This window comes from Parambassis ranga, chromosome 16, assembly GCF_900634625.1.
Source record: "Parambassis ranga chromosome 16, fParRan2.1, whole genome shotgun sequence".
Classification (NCBI taxonomy): Eukaryota; Metazoa; Chordata; class Actinopteri; family Ambassidae; genus Parambassis; species Parambassis ranga.
In genome coordinates this window covers 2,386,795-2,405,127 of record NC_041036.1, presented here as the reverse complement: position 1 = coordinate 2,405,127, position 18,333 = coordinate 2,386,795, and the positions used below count along the sequence as shown (strand labels likewise).

General features: G+C 42.0%; 1 protein-coding gene across 3 annotated transcripts in view; it reads right to left on the bottom strand.

Moving 5' to 3' along the window:
* Nucleotides 1-18,333, bottom strand: part of tsnare1 (T-SNARE Domain Containing 1) — a 115,614-nt gene that overhangs the window by 22,747 nt on the left and 74,534 nt on the right. For all 3 annotated transcript variants that reach the window (XM_028426094.1, XM_028426093.1, XM_028426095.1), the window contains exon 10: nucleotides 13,063-13,145. In XM_028426094.1, coding sequence (XP_028281895.1) covers nucleotides 13,063-13,145 — 83 coding nt within the window. The remainder of the gene's footprint in view (nucleotides 1-13,062; nucleotides 13,146-18,333) is intronic.

The following is an 18,333-nucleotide window of genomic DNA, read 5'->3' as shown; positions in this document are numbered from 1 at the left end:
AGTGAAGCTCTCTCTTTCTCTCTCTCTTCCATACACCTTCTTTTCTCCTCCTTGCTCATCCCTGTGCTGCTGCTGTTATTTTGGAGAACAAGAAAATAAATAAGGTAGAGAGAGGGGGGGGCAACAAAAAAGGGCTTAGTATAACAAAGGAAGTGTTGCAGTATTTTTAAACCAGAATTTTCCAGATTGCGGGGCAGGCTGAGAGGCAGGACAGGGAGTCTCTCCTCGCAGAGGAGGAGGAGGAGGATGAGGAAGAGGACAGAGGAGGGATGCTCTTATCACCAGTGACTTAATCTGCCAGAGAATGTGTCCTTAGTGCCAGCACTTCAGGGCCTGCGAGCAGTGTAAGCCCTCAGGGAGAAGACCGTCTGCCTCCCACCTTTTTTTTTGTTTTAAATTCTCTTTTAATGGCTAATGAGGGGAATAGTTCATAATAAATCTGGGTTCATGAAGACTGATATCTAAACTGATTTTTAATATAACAGCCTTTTAAAAGCAACAAATGAGAAGATTTATGTTCTGCTCAGAGTGGAAAATCCTGTTAAGCAGTGTTTTACTCAGAGGTATTAACTTTTTCAGAACTCTTGTCTGACACGTGACAATACTTGCATTTCATTATTTATATATATATATATATATATATATATATATATATATATATATATATATATATATATATATATATATTGTGCATATACCTGGACATATAATTCCACAGAAATGTTTTAATACAAGTAAAAAAAACACAATGTGCAAGTATGATGAAGTGAAGGATGAAGTGACTCACATGCAGTGAACTATTAGTACAGATAGACAACAATTGTTAAATGATTGCCAGTTCTCAGCCTCACCATCAAGTCTTCTGAACAGTAGCAACTCTCGAACAACATTCCAACTTGTTAAAAAAGCAGCCAAGGAAGCAGAATTATAGGGTATGATTGCTATGATCTATTTTACAGTGTTTATTCTAAGTAGTTCTATAAAGTTAATGCAGTTTCTGTTTTTATGTGGATTAATTCAAAAGTCGTCCTTTTGGTACTAAAAAAAAGATTGGCAGAATTTCAATAATATTGCTGTTTGACTGTGACTGATTTAACAAAAGAAGACGAAGAAGAAGTCCAGGTCTTCTCAATTTGACATCCATAGTCCTGGTCCACTCAAAAAGCTCCTGCCCGCTGCATGTTCACTCTTAATGAGGCCAGAACCACCATGAGTTAGATCTCATCACACCCAGAGCTACACAGTGAAGGACATAATACACTGAGATGACTACAAAATTCCTAACAGCCAATAATTGGTATTTAATCAGTAAATATTCAGCACCCATGAGGACCCATTCATGCTGCTACTCATTCAGGTTGCAGTGGGAGTAGACTGAGCAGGCTTCCTTTCTCCAGTCAAATTTACTGCAGCTGATTCTGAGCCAACACAAAATCCATCCAGTGTGTTCTGGGACTGCCAGAGGTCACCTCCCAGCTGGGCTGAATGGGACACGTCCTGACTCCCATCAAATGGCTCCATCCAGAAGGAAATTGAGCCTTAAGTTTTTTTTGTATCCTTTTAAAACCTTGCTAGTACAGGAGATGGCCGGAACATGGCTCCAGCTCATCAGACCAAAAACAAAGGTGTGATATAACTACAGTCACGGCATCAATTTCTTTTTATTTCCTATTTAGCAGTAGCTCTCCTCCACCCCCCCCTCCAGGGAACGATTTATCTTTATCTGACAGAGAACACTGGCCTCAGACTTCAGAGGTGCTAATTCTCATCCTGACCATTTCACACTTCGCTGCTAACTGAAGTAAATGCACAGTGGAGGTCAGATGCTGACAAAGCCAGCAAAACCAAATCACTGGTAAAAAAAATTTAAAAAAAGGGGTGAGACTGGAGTCAGTCGGGGCTCGGGTTGGGTGTGCCGTCTCAAAAGTCCTGTCCATTTAAAACAGGACTAACATGGCCGAGGCCCTTCTGTGAAAGCCTCAGAAGCACAGCAGCCTCCACATGGCCATGTGCCTTCTCCAACTCTGCAGTCCTTCAGTATTTTTGTAAATCCAAGGTTTACTCACCCACCTTGAGCAAGGTGCCTCTGTGGAGCTTTTTACAGTAACTACATCAGTGACCTCTGTCAGAGAGATGGGAAATGACTCCCTGGAGTCCTCTATCACTACCTTGTACAGCCTGCCTCACATAAAGCCATTTTATGAGTGTTTTCTTCCTCCGTTTGAACTCTAACCTTCGCTTTTTCTCACAGGTTTTTTACTCTTTTAGTATCAATATTTTAAACCATCCACGCCATCACTGAAAAACACCAACAGGTGCCATTTTGAATATTGAGGACTCCAATACCCTGAAACTATCCAAGGTCATAACTAAATTACCAAAGCCCATTTAGCCTGATACATAAACGAAAGGATGTTAGGTAAAAAGAAACAGGTTATTCCTCTGAGAGGAATTCTCCATAATGACTGTATGAAAACATCTGGATGTAGAGGCTCACTCTGCTGCAGGCTTGTCATTGTTTTGCCTCGTTTTGCAGCTCTATCATGTGCCGCCGTTGTTCAAGAACTCCCACTTGTCGATATGAAGGTCGGCAGCCATGCTGGTCAAGAGTAAAGAGGAGCGATTAGGAGGAGAACAATGTGTTATTCACCTTTCTGCAACTACCTGAGGCGCTCCACAACCATAAAACATTTCAGAAATCCCCTTTCTCCAAGGGAAGATGCAGAAAAACAGCATGAGAACCATTAAAGCTGATAGAGCCACCATACAAATCAGGTATCTATCTAATCTTACACGGAAGACAAACCTGCTGCGTCTCTGGCAGAAAAACTACTTACCTTGTGTGACATGAGAAATATCCTCATAATACAACAATAATGCAACGCAATGATAATGGCCATAATATTATTCTGCCTTTATCGCATCTGGTTGGGAAAATTGGAAGTCCATAAAATAAATAATGTTTACAGCGGAACTGCCTCACTTGTAATCGGCTTACGCGTAATTTACATAAAACTCAGAGTCCCATGCAGTCACCCTGATTATGATATTTAAGAGAAGCAGCAAATAAACACAGACTTCACGGCCAATCCTGGCATCCTGGGAGGAAGCCCTGTGACAACCATTGTCAGCAGCAGAACAGAACACTGAAGAGCATCAGCATATTTGCTCTTCTATTGATTGGGCTTTGGTTAGAAGAAAAACCTCGGACATGATGGAAACTTCTCTATAACCTCAGTAAAGTGCAGAAACACAGACTTTTATAAACTTGAGCTGTGATGCAACAGTACTGTTTCAAGATTCAGGTTTGCAGATCTTATATATAGATATATCTTATATATAGATGATCTTATACCAGGTAAATGGATAAACAATCTGTCAGTCACTGGCTATCGAACGTCAGATCCATGAATCACCAAAGAGGAATCAAAACCACCCACAGAAGATGGTTGGAAGCCAGCAAGCACCTGTTTTTTGCATGCTTTTTCAGACAATATTTGGGAAATACAATGAAGGTAAACATTGTTGCAGCATCTGGGCGTCAGGTTTTGTGTAGAATAGCATTTCCTTATTGCAGGACTGCACATGAATCAAACTGTTTATGGGCATAACTTGAGCATGACAATGGTGTCAGGTGGGTGTATGGTGTGGAACAGTATTTCCTCAGAGACTGTATAAGGTTTGATGACAGCCACACTACAAATACTGAATGTAACTGAAGTTAATTATGAAAAGTATTAGTCAGATAATTTATAAAGCAGGACTTGAGCATTAAATGATAAAGCATAGGCACAATGTGAGGTCAAAGTACCTTGATCTGATACTGGTAGACTGTACAAGAGCTGGACTTTCATTTAATTCATGAGAAGCCATAGCCATTTCAGGATATGTGTTCGTGACCAACCAACAACTTGTCAGGTACTGGCAGCTCTTTAGATGTAGGCTGTTGGTGTCAACAGCGCGAAGATGCGAGAAGTGCTTTGGTGTGAGTAAAACTGCTTTTTATAGGCATTTCCTCACAAAATTAACCAAATGTGTCTATCAATATGCAAATAGCTATTTGCTAGCTGACGTGGTATACTTCCTCTTTGGTGAGTCTATGCCCTGATTGGTTTACCTCATCATAAACATTGGTATAGTGGACACCCCATCAACTGATGCCATAGTTCTCACTGTCTCTGCTGCCATGTATCAATTAAAGTCAAAAAAGGAACTGCTTTACTACCAAAGCTAGCATTTCTTTCAGGCATCACCCTCAAGGGTCAAACCAATGTTTGTGTTAAGGGGCAGACAGGTCTGTGGAAGACTTCCCTTTTATCATGATGCACTGTTGTTGCCTAACAACCTTCAGTTGATCCTGAAGTTCAAGAGTTTGCTCATCGGCTATTGGAGTAAAGAAACCCACACATTCAACCACCAGCTAAATGTGATATTTTTGTAAAATCAGCGTCACAGAAAAGAAAAGAGGCTTTTCTAAAGATCCAATGAGGCTGTAGAATCGCTCACTGTATCTAACTGCCTGACCTCTGACCAGCTGCTTCGGATCTCATTGTTTAAGCACACAACAAAGCCATTAACAGAGACGCGCTTCACCCATCCGAGCTCTTACAGAATACAATACAGATGACTAAAGCTTTTTTTTGACTGACAAAGTAATCTTCATTGCTGCTATTGAGGGTTAACCTTGAGCAGGAAAGGTGAACTAATCTCGCAGCGAAGCGTGATGTGTACAATCACACTGGCTTCAGTAGGGGGAAGCCTCGCTTTACAGCTCTTTTCACATTGTGAGTGTGTGAGAGTCAAACGGAGTCAAGCTCCGGCAGCGCTACAACCTGACTCCACTGTACGCTGCTGCCTTCACACAGAGTCACTCCGCTGTGGCTTTCAACCAAGCTGACATTTGCTCCCTGATTTGCCAGAAGCAAAAATCTGGGTTAAGGTAGAAATTAGTTTTGGTGAGCCAGGGCAGGATTTGATCCTCGTAATGCAATCTGGCTGACACACTTGTAACAACAGCAACACCATAAGAATCCAATCCGACATGTGAACAGTGATGTACAGCCTGTTTACATCATGCAGAGTGCCCCGATGACCTTTCATATGAATTGGTAATCTATAAATGCCTCTTGTCTTCTCTAGTTTGCCTGAAATGTTAAAGGGAAGCAATCAATTGCTGTGTTCTTTTCACTTTGTCTTCGAACTTTGTTGCTCAGACCTGATTTCTGACTTGTGCTGTGCTTTCCAAATATCACATGTCAATCAAACAGCATGACTGCTTCTGTGATAGCGTTTTTCCCCCTGATTTTCTGTTAATCAAGGTTCTGTCAGTGGCAGTTTGTCACCAGTGCTCACTCTAATTACCCAGTTTTTGTTCAATTCCAAACTGAAAAGATGTAGATGAGAAGGAGGAGGGGGAGTACAAGGGCCTGGTGGAGGATTTTGCTAGGGGAACCATCCTTAGCTGATAACCTACAAGAACAAGGATAGACGAATTCTACCTATTATGGACCAGCAACCTCCTGCCCAAGCAGCACTTTGTCAACCAGACAACCATGGCAGTGCAGTAGGGGGTGGAGGAAGATGAGGCATGACCACAGACTGTATTATAACTAGCCTCCACCAGAGGTCCACAGTAAAATTAATGCTGTACAAACAGGGCATTTGTGAGTAAAATATAAAAAATGGCTGTAAAACAGAACTTCCTCTGACACCGTAATGTTATCATGATAGCATACTCAAATGAAGATCTTGAGGATGAAGATCATAAAGTGTCAGACGACGTAAGGTGAAGATCCCTGAACTACCTTGACCTCCTACCTGACACTGTTACACTGCAAGCAGGGTTTGTGCATGATGAGTGAGGTCCAGAGATGCAGCTATAAGCTATGACCAGTTAGCATCCTGTGAGAGAGAAGCAGCTGTTTATTTGTCATTTTGTACAATAATTGTAGCTTTTTGGTTTTATGCACACACTTTTCCTTAACAGACAGTAAAAACTGTCCACGGACATAATTGCTACTTGCTAGCTTTCAGAGATTCTGACTCTTTTCTGTTTTCTCTTGACTGCTGACTGACAATACAAGCAGAGAGGTGGACAGCAGCAACCACAAACGTTTAAATCCTAACACAGTTTATCCTGCATGTGCACTTTCCATAGTAGAGGCAGCAGCTGTATAATTTATGCAATAATTTAACAGGGTGCATGTTGCATGCAAGCTCTAGCGCTTAAACAAATTGCACATGTGATGTTTACATATAGAGTTTAAACATGTTTGTTTAGGCAGCTGATGGATGGATGGGCCAATCTCTGTATCGCCATCACACAAATACATTAAACTATTTTACACGTCAGCAATTTATAATGTTCTATCTTGCAAAGATGAAGAAAAAAAACATTTACAAGCTATCCAGTACTTGATTCTCTTGTGAAATTATAATCAAACAGAAGCTGTCATATGTTAAAATCTCAAATGCATCCATGTTTTAGTTGCAGTCAGGTTTTCTCTCTTCTCTCCAAAGTGCTGAGCCCAGCTGTGCCTGATGGGGGCCGAGCCAAAGGAGTGTCACTGACATCAACCTGGGTAACTTCAAACATTGTTATTTCCACTTCATATCCTTCAAAGTGGTATAAAGAGTCCAGAGGGACTGGGAGAAGAGTGAGTGAACAGAAAGCCGGTTTCCCTGCAATCTGTCAACGGTCGACCGTCCCTCTAGTCCGAGCCCTGTGATCTTTCAGAGCTGTAACTCTGTGATTAGGTTATTCTTTTTCATTATCCCATTTGTCAAAAGGGCAACAATTTATATGTGTGTGCATGCGGAGTGGTCCGATCATCGGTTTACCTGTTCATTTACGAGCCCTTTCTTCCCTTTCATGTCTTCTTTTCCTTCCCCTCCCACCTCCTTTGTTCTTTCCACCATCACAATAGCCAGTGTTCTATATTATTCTCAATTTAGCCGGAGGAAAACGGTGTAACATTGATTTTCCTTTTGGGAGCCCTGAGGGATGTAGTTGCTCACTGGGAGATCAATTTTCAAATCTGAAGACAGATGGACTTGTAAGTCTCAAAACTGACATCAGCATGTACCCTCCCCCACCCACCTCCCACCACTGTTTATGTATATCAAATAAGCGATCGCGCTGCTGCTTTTTTTTTTTTTTTGCAGCTTTTGTTCACCGATTTGCTAGAACATCTGTTTTATCTGTAATTATAAACCATCTTGTGCAGCGATCAACAATCGGAGTTCATCACGGTCCACTGAACGCAGATGAGGTGATAAAACATCACAGCAACTAGAGAAATTTGCAGTAGGGAGAGTAATCTGCCTCAAGATAATGGATTATAGATTCAATTTATTTCCAATGTGAAGTGAGTAGACAAGGCGGGGCACCAGAAGAAAATGACATCCGCTCTTAATTGACCATCGGTGGGGATGTGCACTGGTGCATGTAGACCAGCATCGAGGAGTGTTCAGGGCTACGGCGGCAAAGTGTTCCATCTCCTCCCCCGACTGCACTCCTCTCTGTCTGTTGAATTTTTATGTGATCACAATAGGTGCCATTAACTTCACGCTACAGTCACTTCATAGTGGGGAAGTACAAGCTCCTGAATGCTAGCGGAGTGGCAAATAAAGTTTTATACTGTAGGTCTTAGGGCAGATCAAACACCTGCTGACAGTTTTGAACACTTTACCTACCTACAGGCTTCATTTCTCAGCCTTGGAGGCTGGCTCATGCATATCCTGGCCTGTGTACTCTGACCCAGCAAGGAAAGCATCCAATCAGGTACAGAATGTAAAACAGAACGCTGATTTTGTGTGTCTAAATTGAAAATTTGTTTTGGGACCTCAGATTAAAGCCCCAGTGATGTAATTTTTGTAAAATAATATTCACAATTTACAATCAAATGTGCCATTAAAACTCAAAATGTTTGCCATTGAGTTCAGGGCTCTATGCTTTTAGCTAATCTGGTACTGATGATGGCTTGATACCGGAGCCATAGAGAAGTTTTGAGCAATGTGTTATCCCTGTCATGACCAGATATTGATGCAAATTGCTGACAGGAAGCAGCCAAACTCCGTGCATGTGTAGGCGTGCGGGGTGAATGACTCAAGCTAAGTTTGAATCACAGTCGAATCCTGCACTCTAGGGACAGGCATTGTTATACCCTGTATTATATCACTCTGTAACAAAAGGTGGTGTCATCACGGTTGCATCTAGTCTGCCCTCAGACCTTGTTTTACATATGCTGTTGTAGATGTCTAGTATAGAAATTATCCAACCACAACCTGTATCATGGTCTGCTACGGATAAGCTACGTGACTGTCTGTGCTTGGCAGGAAGCTAAGAACAAACCCCCGCAGCCTCTTCGTCAGATCATACACCGTATAAAACTATGCAGGAAGCACCATATGACATCACCCACAGATATGTTGAGTGTCATTGTCCGAGGACCAGGCGTCTTAATCTCAGGCTTTGTACGATCAAAAATAACAAAGTTCCATTGTCACATTTGTTTCTTTGTAAACATGTTCATTTCTGCTCTGAAGGCATTTTTGCATGGAGGTCTAAAGGGACTACCGCACATTCGAGGCCAGTCACCAGAGTTCCTGCAGTATTTGACACTTTCGCATGGGCTTCATTTCTCAGGCCCCCAAGGTTGCTGCTTGGTTCTGAGCAAGCAGACTGTTTGGAGATTGTTGTATTATCTGAATGAGCCATACACATACACCAAGTTGCCTCATTTTATGCCCAGAGAAATGCAGCTCTGGTGCGAGGCAAATCATGATGAAAGCATCTTCAGCCTCTCAGGGGGCTATTAGGTATTACACCACCCACCCATCCATCCACCCACAAAGTCAGAGCAACGTACAGCAACTTGACTCTAAATTACACCTTTAAAACCTTTTGTTGTGCTCTGTTTATGTGCATCACTGCCACCAAATCACTGAACTTAGCACAAAAGAGCTCTGCAGGCCATGAAGACAAGCATTGTTCTAAGCCACTGAGCTTTTATTTAGTAATAACAAATGTGTCAGGATGAATTTTGCGGTTGCAAACACTGCAGTAAGTGGGCTGTTTGGAAATGCTAGCTCTTTGCTTGGATTGAATTGTTGTGGCGAGCATTTAAGGAATTAAAGTGTCATTTGTGACAATGATAATCCCACAAAGCAGATGAACTCTCTGTTAAAAGAGCAAAGCGAGGTTCAGACTGCACAGCGCGTTTCTTTGATAAGATGCTGCAGCTATAGATAAACAGATGTGTGTTCAAAGCAGCCAAGTGTGCCGTGCGAGCACTGACGTCAGTGGAACTGTGTGCCGGTGGTGAGGTCAGCTGAACAGTAACAGATGACAGCAGCTTCACGTGAAGCTTACATGATGAAAGCAGCTGATTTATCAGTTGACGTGGAAGCTGTACGTGCAGTTGAAGCATGAGGGAGCAGCACCTGATTTTTCAGAGCAATGGTGCAGTTAGAGTGTGTTAGAATGCACTGGAAACAGGTGAAGTTTCAACTGTGTCACTGGAAGCAGCTGCAGTGTCAGACATGTCAGCAGTGTGAGCCGGTCATGTCTCACTGTAACTTCATAACAACATATCAAAACAAATGACAGGCACCCTATTAGCATATTTTTTAAGGGTAGTACAACAACATGCTAGTTGTCTTTATGTAAAGACTCAAGTTTTGTTTTCCATCACTTTTTGCTGGTTCTTGGTGTAGGCAACGAAACAATTCAACTACTATGTGTGTACAGCTGCACCACGGTTTGTACCGTATCACTGTATTGGAGCCATGGTTTAGTTTGCTGTGGGGGCAGTGTTTGTACCATGCTAAAGGACACTAAATTCTCAACAAGCTCATTAGGAAGGCTGGCTCGGTACTGGGAGTGGAGCTGGAGACTGTGGTGGAGGTGACGGAGAGGAGGATACTGAGGAAACTCCTCAGTATTTGTAACAACACCCCCTGCATGACACACTGCTGTCCTACAGGAGCACATTCAGCGGTAGACTGAGACTACCGAGGAGCAGCACAGAACGCCACAGGAGGTCCTTCCTGCCAGTGGCCATCAGACTGTATAACTCCTCCCCTTTCTGTAGGGAGAAGAGCTAGATAATCATGTCAGGCATCACTGTCATTCCCTCCACTGGTCTATTTATGTTTACTTAGCACCTTATATCTCCATATTTGTATCCATGTATCATATATTGTGCTCATACTGCGTACTGTACTCTTATTTGGACTATAGTGACACTTATACTCTTATACTCTGTACTTAACTGCAGTTTTAATCCCCGTTCACACTGGTGAAAGTCAATCCAGCTAGAGTAGGATTGAATCCAGATAGCCTTTAAGCTGGATACATTCAGACTTATTTTCAAATCTCACAAGCTTGTGTCCGCTCTCAATCCGGCTTAACCCGGCATGCAGTTTATTCCTTTGTAGCCCTGTGGAAAATAAACTCGGGGCAAAGCTGTCGTAGTTTGACGGTTGTTTACATACGGCTTTTGTACACGGCCCGGACACTGTCCCTGTGAACCCGGAAGTATGACGTCGCTAGCGGGATTCGCTAGCCGCATTTGCTTTCAGACCTGAGCCAGATGTAACCTAATCCAGCTACATCCACCTCCAAGAGGTGGATTGAGGTCTATCCGGATATATCCAGATACGGCCCGAATCCCGCTCTAGCCGGATTCATTTCCCCAGTGTGAACGGGGTCTTAACCCTTCTTTCTCTGTGGGCATATTGAGATTCCACTGGCCTGTATGAGTTGTTACACTGATTAACTAGGTAGCTGTAAAAGTCTTCGGCAAACTTAACAGTTGCAGTGAAATATCAGGGACTCTTGACCTCTTGGGTAGTGAAGGGTAGACTTTTGCAATTTGGACACAGAAGGCTGCAAGTGAGCCTGCCACACCATTATAAATGTTCAAAGGACACACACATTAACATACAGGCTGCAAACAGTACTTTAACAACAAAGTAACTGTTGTAGTTTTTATGAATTTTACCAGTGTCTTTCAAAGACAGGAATTATCATGGGACTGTGTGGAATCTGTCTGTCTGACTTAATACCTGCCCATCAGTCTGTCTTCCTCCTTTGTTGTTTTTCCTCCATTCAGCTGCTCTGCCTCTGCAAAGACAAGCGCCTGTCTGGATTGGCGGAGAGCTAAATTGCTCAGTGTGAGCTTGGTCACGGCTCAGCTCTCCTTGAGATAATGAAATGACAATTAATGGGAAAGCTGTTGCCATTCGCTCATTTGTTCACTCGTGAGTCAAGCAGCAGCAGCAGCAGCAGCATGGGGGACGGACAGTATTAGAACAGTTATGACGGACTCTGGAAAGTGCCCTGCAGTCCCATATGCAATATGTACATATGTTTAAGGTCCATATATCAAAAATGAAGACATGCATATGTGCATATGTTATAGACCCTATTACAAATGTAAATATAGCCCATAGAAATATAAATGTTTCTATATCTGTAGCATATATGCATTTCACATGTAGTATTAGTTCAGGAGTTAGACTACAGAAGTGCACAGTGTCACTCCCTCTGTAACCTTGTGCCTCGTTTTTATTATATTTAATCCTTTAAACCAGTGTTATTCATAAAAAGTCAGAAAAGTTCATCAGACTGCAGTCAAGTCATAAAATGATTTAAAGAAATACTTCTGAACCTTACGACTCCATCTCCTTCAACTTATAAGGGGTCTGCTCATGTATTAAACTTGCCAATTCACTGAAAGGTATGATAACTGTTCACAACTCTGTCCTTTCATCCCTTCCCAGCAGGTTTCAAACCCTAACGATGGGCCGTCAACTAGTCCTGCACCCCGGACACAGTTTCTGCTCGTTAACTGACCTTTAACCAACAACAGGGATCTTAGTTATGTGTTTTCTTTCAAGATCCACCCACAGAGGCCCTGAACACATTAAACGATTCCCAACCAGAACAGCAGCAGACCGGAAGAAGCCACTTGGGGGAGTGACGAAACGTCTTCAAAAAACAATCCTTGAGTCCAATTGCCTCGATTTAAACTCTTGGAAATGACTATGACCTGGATGAATGAGAGCATCCACAGATATGTGTATGATAACATCAGATAGAATATTTTCTATAGATGTACTGTACTGTACTGCAGATAAAAGCGGGTTCAGATGATGGATGGATGGACTTCCCTTTGTGGTGGTTTTCCTCATGATGTTTGAAAACTGAATGTTCCCTCTAACTATTTATTGAAAATATAAAATGGAGGAAACTATCAAGACTGACAAAGACAGAAAATCTACTCCACTGCTGTCAAAAGGTAGAGTTTGTAAGTCATGTAAAAAAAGAAAGAAAAGAAAAGAAGACGGTGTATCCTTTATTAACCCAGTGACACTGAAGTCAATACATTATTTACCATAGCCAGGGGCCTACACAGCACAGAGCCACACACAGCTCTGGCCTACTGAGATAGTCCCTGACAGGACGGCAGAGAACACACATATTTCCTTGAAAAGACAGAGCGAAAGCAGACCCTTGGGCATCTCATAAGACGTCTCTCCAATATGTGCTATGAAGTGGAAATTCTAGCAACCCCAAAAACCACAGAGAGAGAGAGAGAGAGAAAACAATTTCTATTTAATTTCTGGCTGCAGTTGTTGTTTGCCCATTTATGCATTTTCCTGTCTAAGTCAATACACTTGTAGGATAAAATTGCAAATTTATAACCATTATCTTAGTAGAAGGGGAATGCTCATGGAATAGAAATTATATGTGGTTTTGTGTTTTTTTTAAGACTCCAAGCAAGCCAAGCATTTTATGTTTCCTGCCTCTAAATAACAATTAATTTAACTGAGGGCTAGTAAAGCTAGTAAAGTATGACATGAAATTACATCACCTCTGTTATTATGCTGTGGGGGGGGGGTGATAAAGCTGTGTAATCTAGTTAGCAAAGTCCCTGTTTGCATGGCTGATCAAGCTAAGCTTCTTGTGAGTGCATTACAATGCAAAGGCTCAGTCAAGTACACAAAATGAAATGGGACAAAGTGTGAGGAGCGTGCTGCAGTTAGGAAGGTTACCTGGTACTGGTTGGCCTTGGCGAGCTCCTGATTGGCCGACTCCACGTTAGACGATGTGGTCTGGATGTAATCTTCAATACTGTCTGAGCGAATGAACAGAACAGTGGGTTACTTTTCAACGCAGCATGTCACAACTTTCCCTCTAAATGTAAAGTGGAATCAGTAAACAATATTTTTCAAGTGCCCACAGGTGTCACCGATCAATGGAGACTCCTCATGCAATTCACAATATCTAACTACTGTATTTTTCAGACTATAAGTAGCACATAAGGTGCATTATAAGTAGCACATAAGGTGCATTAGCATTATGCTAACGTAACACATGTATGGCTATTTCATGAAGCATAAAAACAAACTCAATAGTTGTCCTTTGTGTAACATGAATCTCGATCTCACTCCAAATCACTAAATCCACTGAATTCTTCTTTCTCTGTGTCGTTCTGAACAACTTGTAAGTCGCATTCCCAGCCAAAGGATAAAAAAAAGGTGCGACTTATAGTCCGAAACATACGGTAGTTGCATCTTTGCTGTCTAACTAGTCCACTCACATCAGGTTAGAGGGCTGGCAGATCTTTAAAAGATATTTTTTCCCAAATTGAGACAATATAAAATGAATAAATGTTGTTTGAATATGATGAAAGTGCAAAATCTAAAGGAAAAGTAAAAAAAAAAAAATCTATATCACACATTACACAGATTTTACCAGAAGAGGTGAAGTTGATTTAAAACAAATTTGCACACAAACGCTATCACAAGGACAAACTAATATTATATGCTTACTTTAAGACATGTCTTAGTGCACTCCCATGCCAGTCAGTTTAAATCCAGCCTGTCAAGCTGTTCACTGGACACAACCTTAAGCTGCGCTGCCAATTTTCCTAAAGCGAGTGGTGTTGGACGAGCTCTTTTCCTGCTGACACACTGCACAGCGCATCACTCTCCTCTCAGCTGTCAGTCAGATAAAACCTGGCATCAGGACATCCGCGCTGACACACCAACTCAACTTTATCGCTACTAACAGCGCAGTTATCACAGGTAAGCTACCTTTGTGTACTGTTATCAGGGAGGTCCAGGCGATGTTGCCATGCAATCCATCAAGTGCTCAGGCCTCACTACTAGAGGAATATTGTTGACCCACTCACCCAGGAATGAACCAGAGAAGAACCACAGACGTATTAACCAGAGGTGTGACAGGATCTTGCGGCATGCATACCTGGATTGGTTAAAATGTGACGACACCCAACCCCGTCAACCAATGACACACATTTACAAGCTACCTCTCAGATCATTCTTATACATGGGAGACATAGCACACTTTTAGCCACTCTGCACTTACAGCTTGGACAGCACATTACTTGACAACCCGGCTGCACCCTGTATCACTAAGCAGCCACTACTTTCACAGCTCTCTGACCTGTCAATACACAGAAGTTAATGGAATGAGATAGAACGTGTTTAATGAATTGGATGGTTGAAAATATTTGGTATCACCACATAATTACCCACATATATTTACAACGGAGAGTGGTATTGATTGCTTTCGGTGTGGCGGGAATAAAAAAAAAAAAAAGGCTTCAGCCGGTTTAGAGGTGAAGGTAAAGGCTTGTGCTTAAATCTGTGATGGCCTCTGATATTTACTGCAGCACTTGAGCTTGTAGCGAATTAACTTTTGAACTGAACAAGAGGAGGAGGCTGGCTGAATGAATTGCACTGATTGAGTAAATGCTCTTGTTTCTTTTGGTGAGGTAGAGGAGGAATGTGTGCACGATAAACAAGTGAGGCTGATGAGCGAACTCATTCACTCGGAGGATGTTCTTTGAGGTATGTTGCATTTAGGTAGCAATTTGTAAAATGTTAGTGAGCAGGAACACAAACAGTAGTCTATCCACTACTCCACCAGGAATGAGAAATAATTAGAAACAAGCATGGAGGTGAACTGAAGGGAGGCAAGCCCACACGGATGCAGTAGACAGACACAGCATGCCTTCATCAGCATGAAAGGAGGCTAATTCGTTTAGCTACATCTGTAAAAATTAGGGATGTCCCGATCCGTTTTTTTTGCCCTCGAGTCCGAGTCATTTGATTTTGAGTATCTGCTGATACAGAGTCCCGTTCCGATATTTATAGAATTCTCTAATGGCAGGTCACTCATTGCGATCATTTTCTGCCATATTGGCTGTACTCTCTTGCGCCTTCACACTGTCATGGGGCACATAAATGTTACTACAATGATTTTTGCATGTTCTTCTCAGCCACATCAACTGCACATTTCCACATGTGCGTTGCTTCGCCAAACTGCCCGCGACATATTGCCTCAAACTACACATGCTTCAGCCATCCCAAACTTGGAAATTCTCTCGCACTAAAAGCAACTACCATACCCCTATTCTACAAGCAACAGAGCCATCCTGCGCAGCATTATACTGGATTCACCGCAATATATCCAAGTCCTGATCGGGAGGTAACATCCGATCAAGTTCCAATCAAGTCTGAAACTACGTAATTGGGCCCGATTTCCAATTACGAGATCGGATCGGGACATCCCTAGTAAAAATGTCTCACACTGATCAATTGGCTGGATATGAGTGTGAATCCCAACACTGCCAGCCCCTAGAGGCTGTGAGGTGAACTGCAATTTTTAACACTTCCACATGAGCCTCAGTTCTCACCCCTGGAGAGTGCCACTTCTTTTTGATACAACAAAATATGAGCGTGGCAGTTTATCTGCAGCTAGCTGACATTTCTTTTTAAAGCTACTATCTGCTGATACTGTATCTGATACTGTTAATAATACAGACTTCCTATTCGCTCTCAACAACTCAGTTCATTTGTGAGTCGCATCGACTTTCTTCAAATGATTTTATCACATTCATTTACATCAACTTGCCTTTTAGCTACAAGCTAGTAAGTAATGACTGCAGCTAGCTAAACAGCTTCATTGTAACACTGTCACTGTGAGCATTTTACAACCGATTCATTAGCATTTAGCTCAAAGGTGTTGTGTCGCCTGCTGTGTTAGACAGAGGTTTTCTGGAAGCAATTATACTGAACGATTTAAAAGAATCTTTCATTTGCAGCTGTGCATGGAAAACATCTAAATATAATGCACAGACTCATGAATAATCATGATTCATTGAAGCCTCAAATTGCAGTGGAGGAAATCCCTTTACTGTAAGTACACATTTTAGGCAAATTCATTTAAACATCGCTGACTCTAGATAAAAAAAAAAAAACAAATAGATAAGAGCAGTGGATGGTGAACGCTGCCAACACATCATCAGCACTTTAGCATAAACACCATATGGGTAGTGCACCATCAGGAAATCTACTCCCTCCCCCGTTCACCACAGACACAGACCTTCCCTACAACCCATTCCCCTCCTTCCTGTCTACTTCACCTCACACATTTAATACACTATAAGACCAGAAGTAAATGGACAGCATGTGCAGCTTTATCTGGGTGTGGAAGAACTTGCCTGTCCTGACATCAAGGCCATCTAAAGCCTGGCCTTATCACTCATCATCATATTGTAGGAACATGAATGGATGAGTGTCCACTCAAATGTATCCTTACTGTAGTAGTTAAAAGCTGAATTTGCTCCTGCAGTTTGCAAATAAATCAATCTCAATCGCAATCTTTAATACATCATAATATCATGCAGCAGGATAAAGCTCCCGTCGTGTACAATCCCACAATAATCAGTGAGAAAAACAAAAAGAACTTCCTCTTTGATGTGCACAAATGAACACATTCTAACACCTCTTTTGTGCAGCGTGCCAGAGTTTGTGTCTGCCTGCTGAAGCAACCTTGTTGATTGTGTATCTCGACTCGCAGGCTTTAATATAGTGTGTCCTTAGCCGCATGAATAGGCCATAAAAGCACTAATCCTTCCTTCTTCAGCCTATTCATTTCTTTGTATTACCTGCTGCTTTTTCTACAGACGCCTCCACAGCGCAATCACATATTATTCATATCCGCCACTACGACAAGAAAGCCTTGTTCAAAAAAAAAAAAAAAAAAAAAAAAAAAAAAAGGCCAAAGGCAATTTCAGTGCATCTCTTTTTAATAGGAAGAGGTCCATTATTGCCTGGCTCTGTAATGATCAGATTGGACCTCTGCTGTGGTATAATGCCACCAAACTCTGCAGTCCTCCGCTGGGTCCTCACATACTGGATAAGTAGAACATCATGTTCCTCCAGCGTCCAAATCCAAAATACCAAACAACAGTTTTTCACATGCAAATGGCTGACAGAGTCTGAGCAGTGCACACATGCAACAATTGACAGTAACACTTCATACAACGCATCCCCTCATTCCCTTTGATCAACACCACACTCCTCAGACACTCACATGCTTGTGCTAAAAGACAGAAACCGAACACACACAGACAGGCAACATCCAATCAGACAGACATTAAAGTCGGTGTTAGGAGATGGTGACACAGGCAGCATGGCATTCATGCATTCCAGGGTCCGGGTTCACATCCCTGTGACACCGGGAACTGTTTTTTTACAGCTCCTCCTTCCTTGTGTTGTATGTTTCAGGCTTTCATAAGCCTCTGTACACATACATCATACTGGTGTTCATGACATCACTTGCATACCGCATAAAAGTCCAGAATCAGGGTTAGGCACTCTGAGTCAGCCCGGCTCTAAAGGGTATTTAAAGGGCATCTGCATTAGCCTGATTGAAGGCTGCAGACAAAAGGACACTTGGTAACAAAAAGGCAGCAATTAGCCCGAGTTATTGCTCCCCATTCGGACTACAAACCCTCCCTCACACACCTCGAACAGTTGTGTGCATCATAAAGCTGGAGTGTGCATAAAGCATTTGTAACAGTGCTATTAATCCACAGCTTTTCTTTGTATGTGCCTCTGCTTTTTGGCCCTAAGTGTTGCCTTTCACCATCTTTGACAGCTGACTCACTCATATTTGAATAACCTTGTGAGGTGTTTAATTTTTTCAAGAGCAAGGACATCACATTTAATTTAAAAAATTGAGCCTGTGTGGTAAAAAAATAATACATATTTGGGACAAAGCAGACAGCAAATATGACACCAATGACACTGCTCAATGCAGTTTTAGGAGTCCACTGTATTCTATTATAAAAACACCAGGGTGCAGTGCATGATGGGATATGTTGGGCCAGGAATAGGCCACCTAATGCATCTGTGGCTGCCAAGGACAGGTCTTTTGTCTGACAAATATATCTAATGTCATCCTAAAACTATTCAAATAGTTATATTAATAATGAACATGATCTTTTAAGA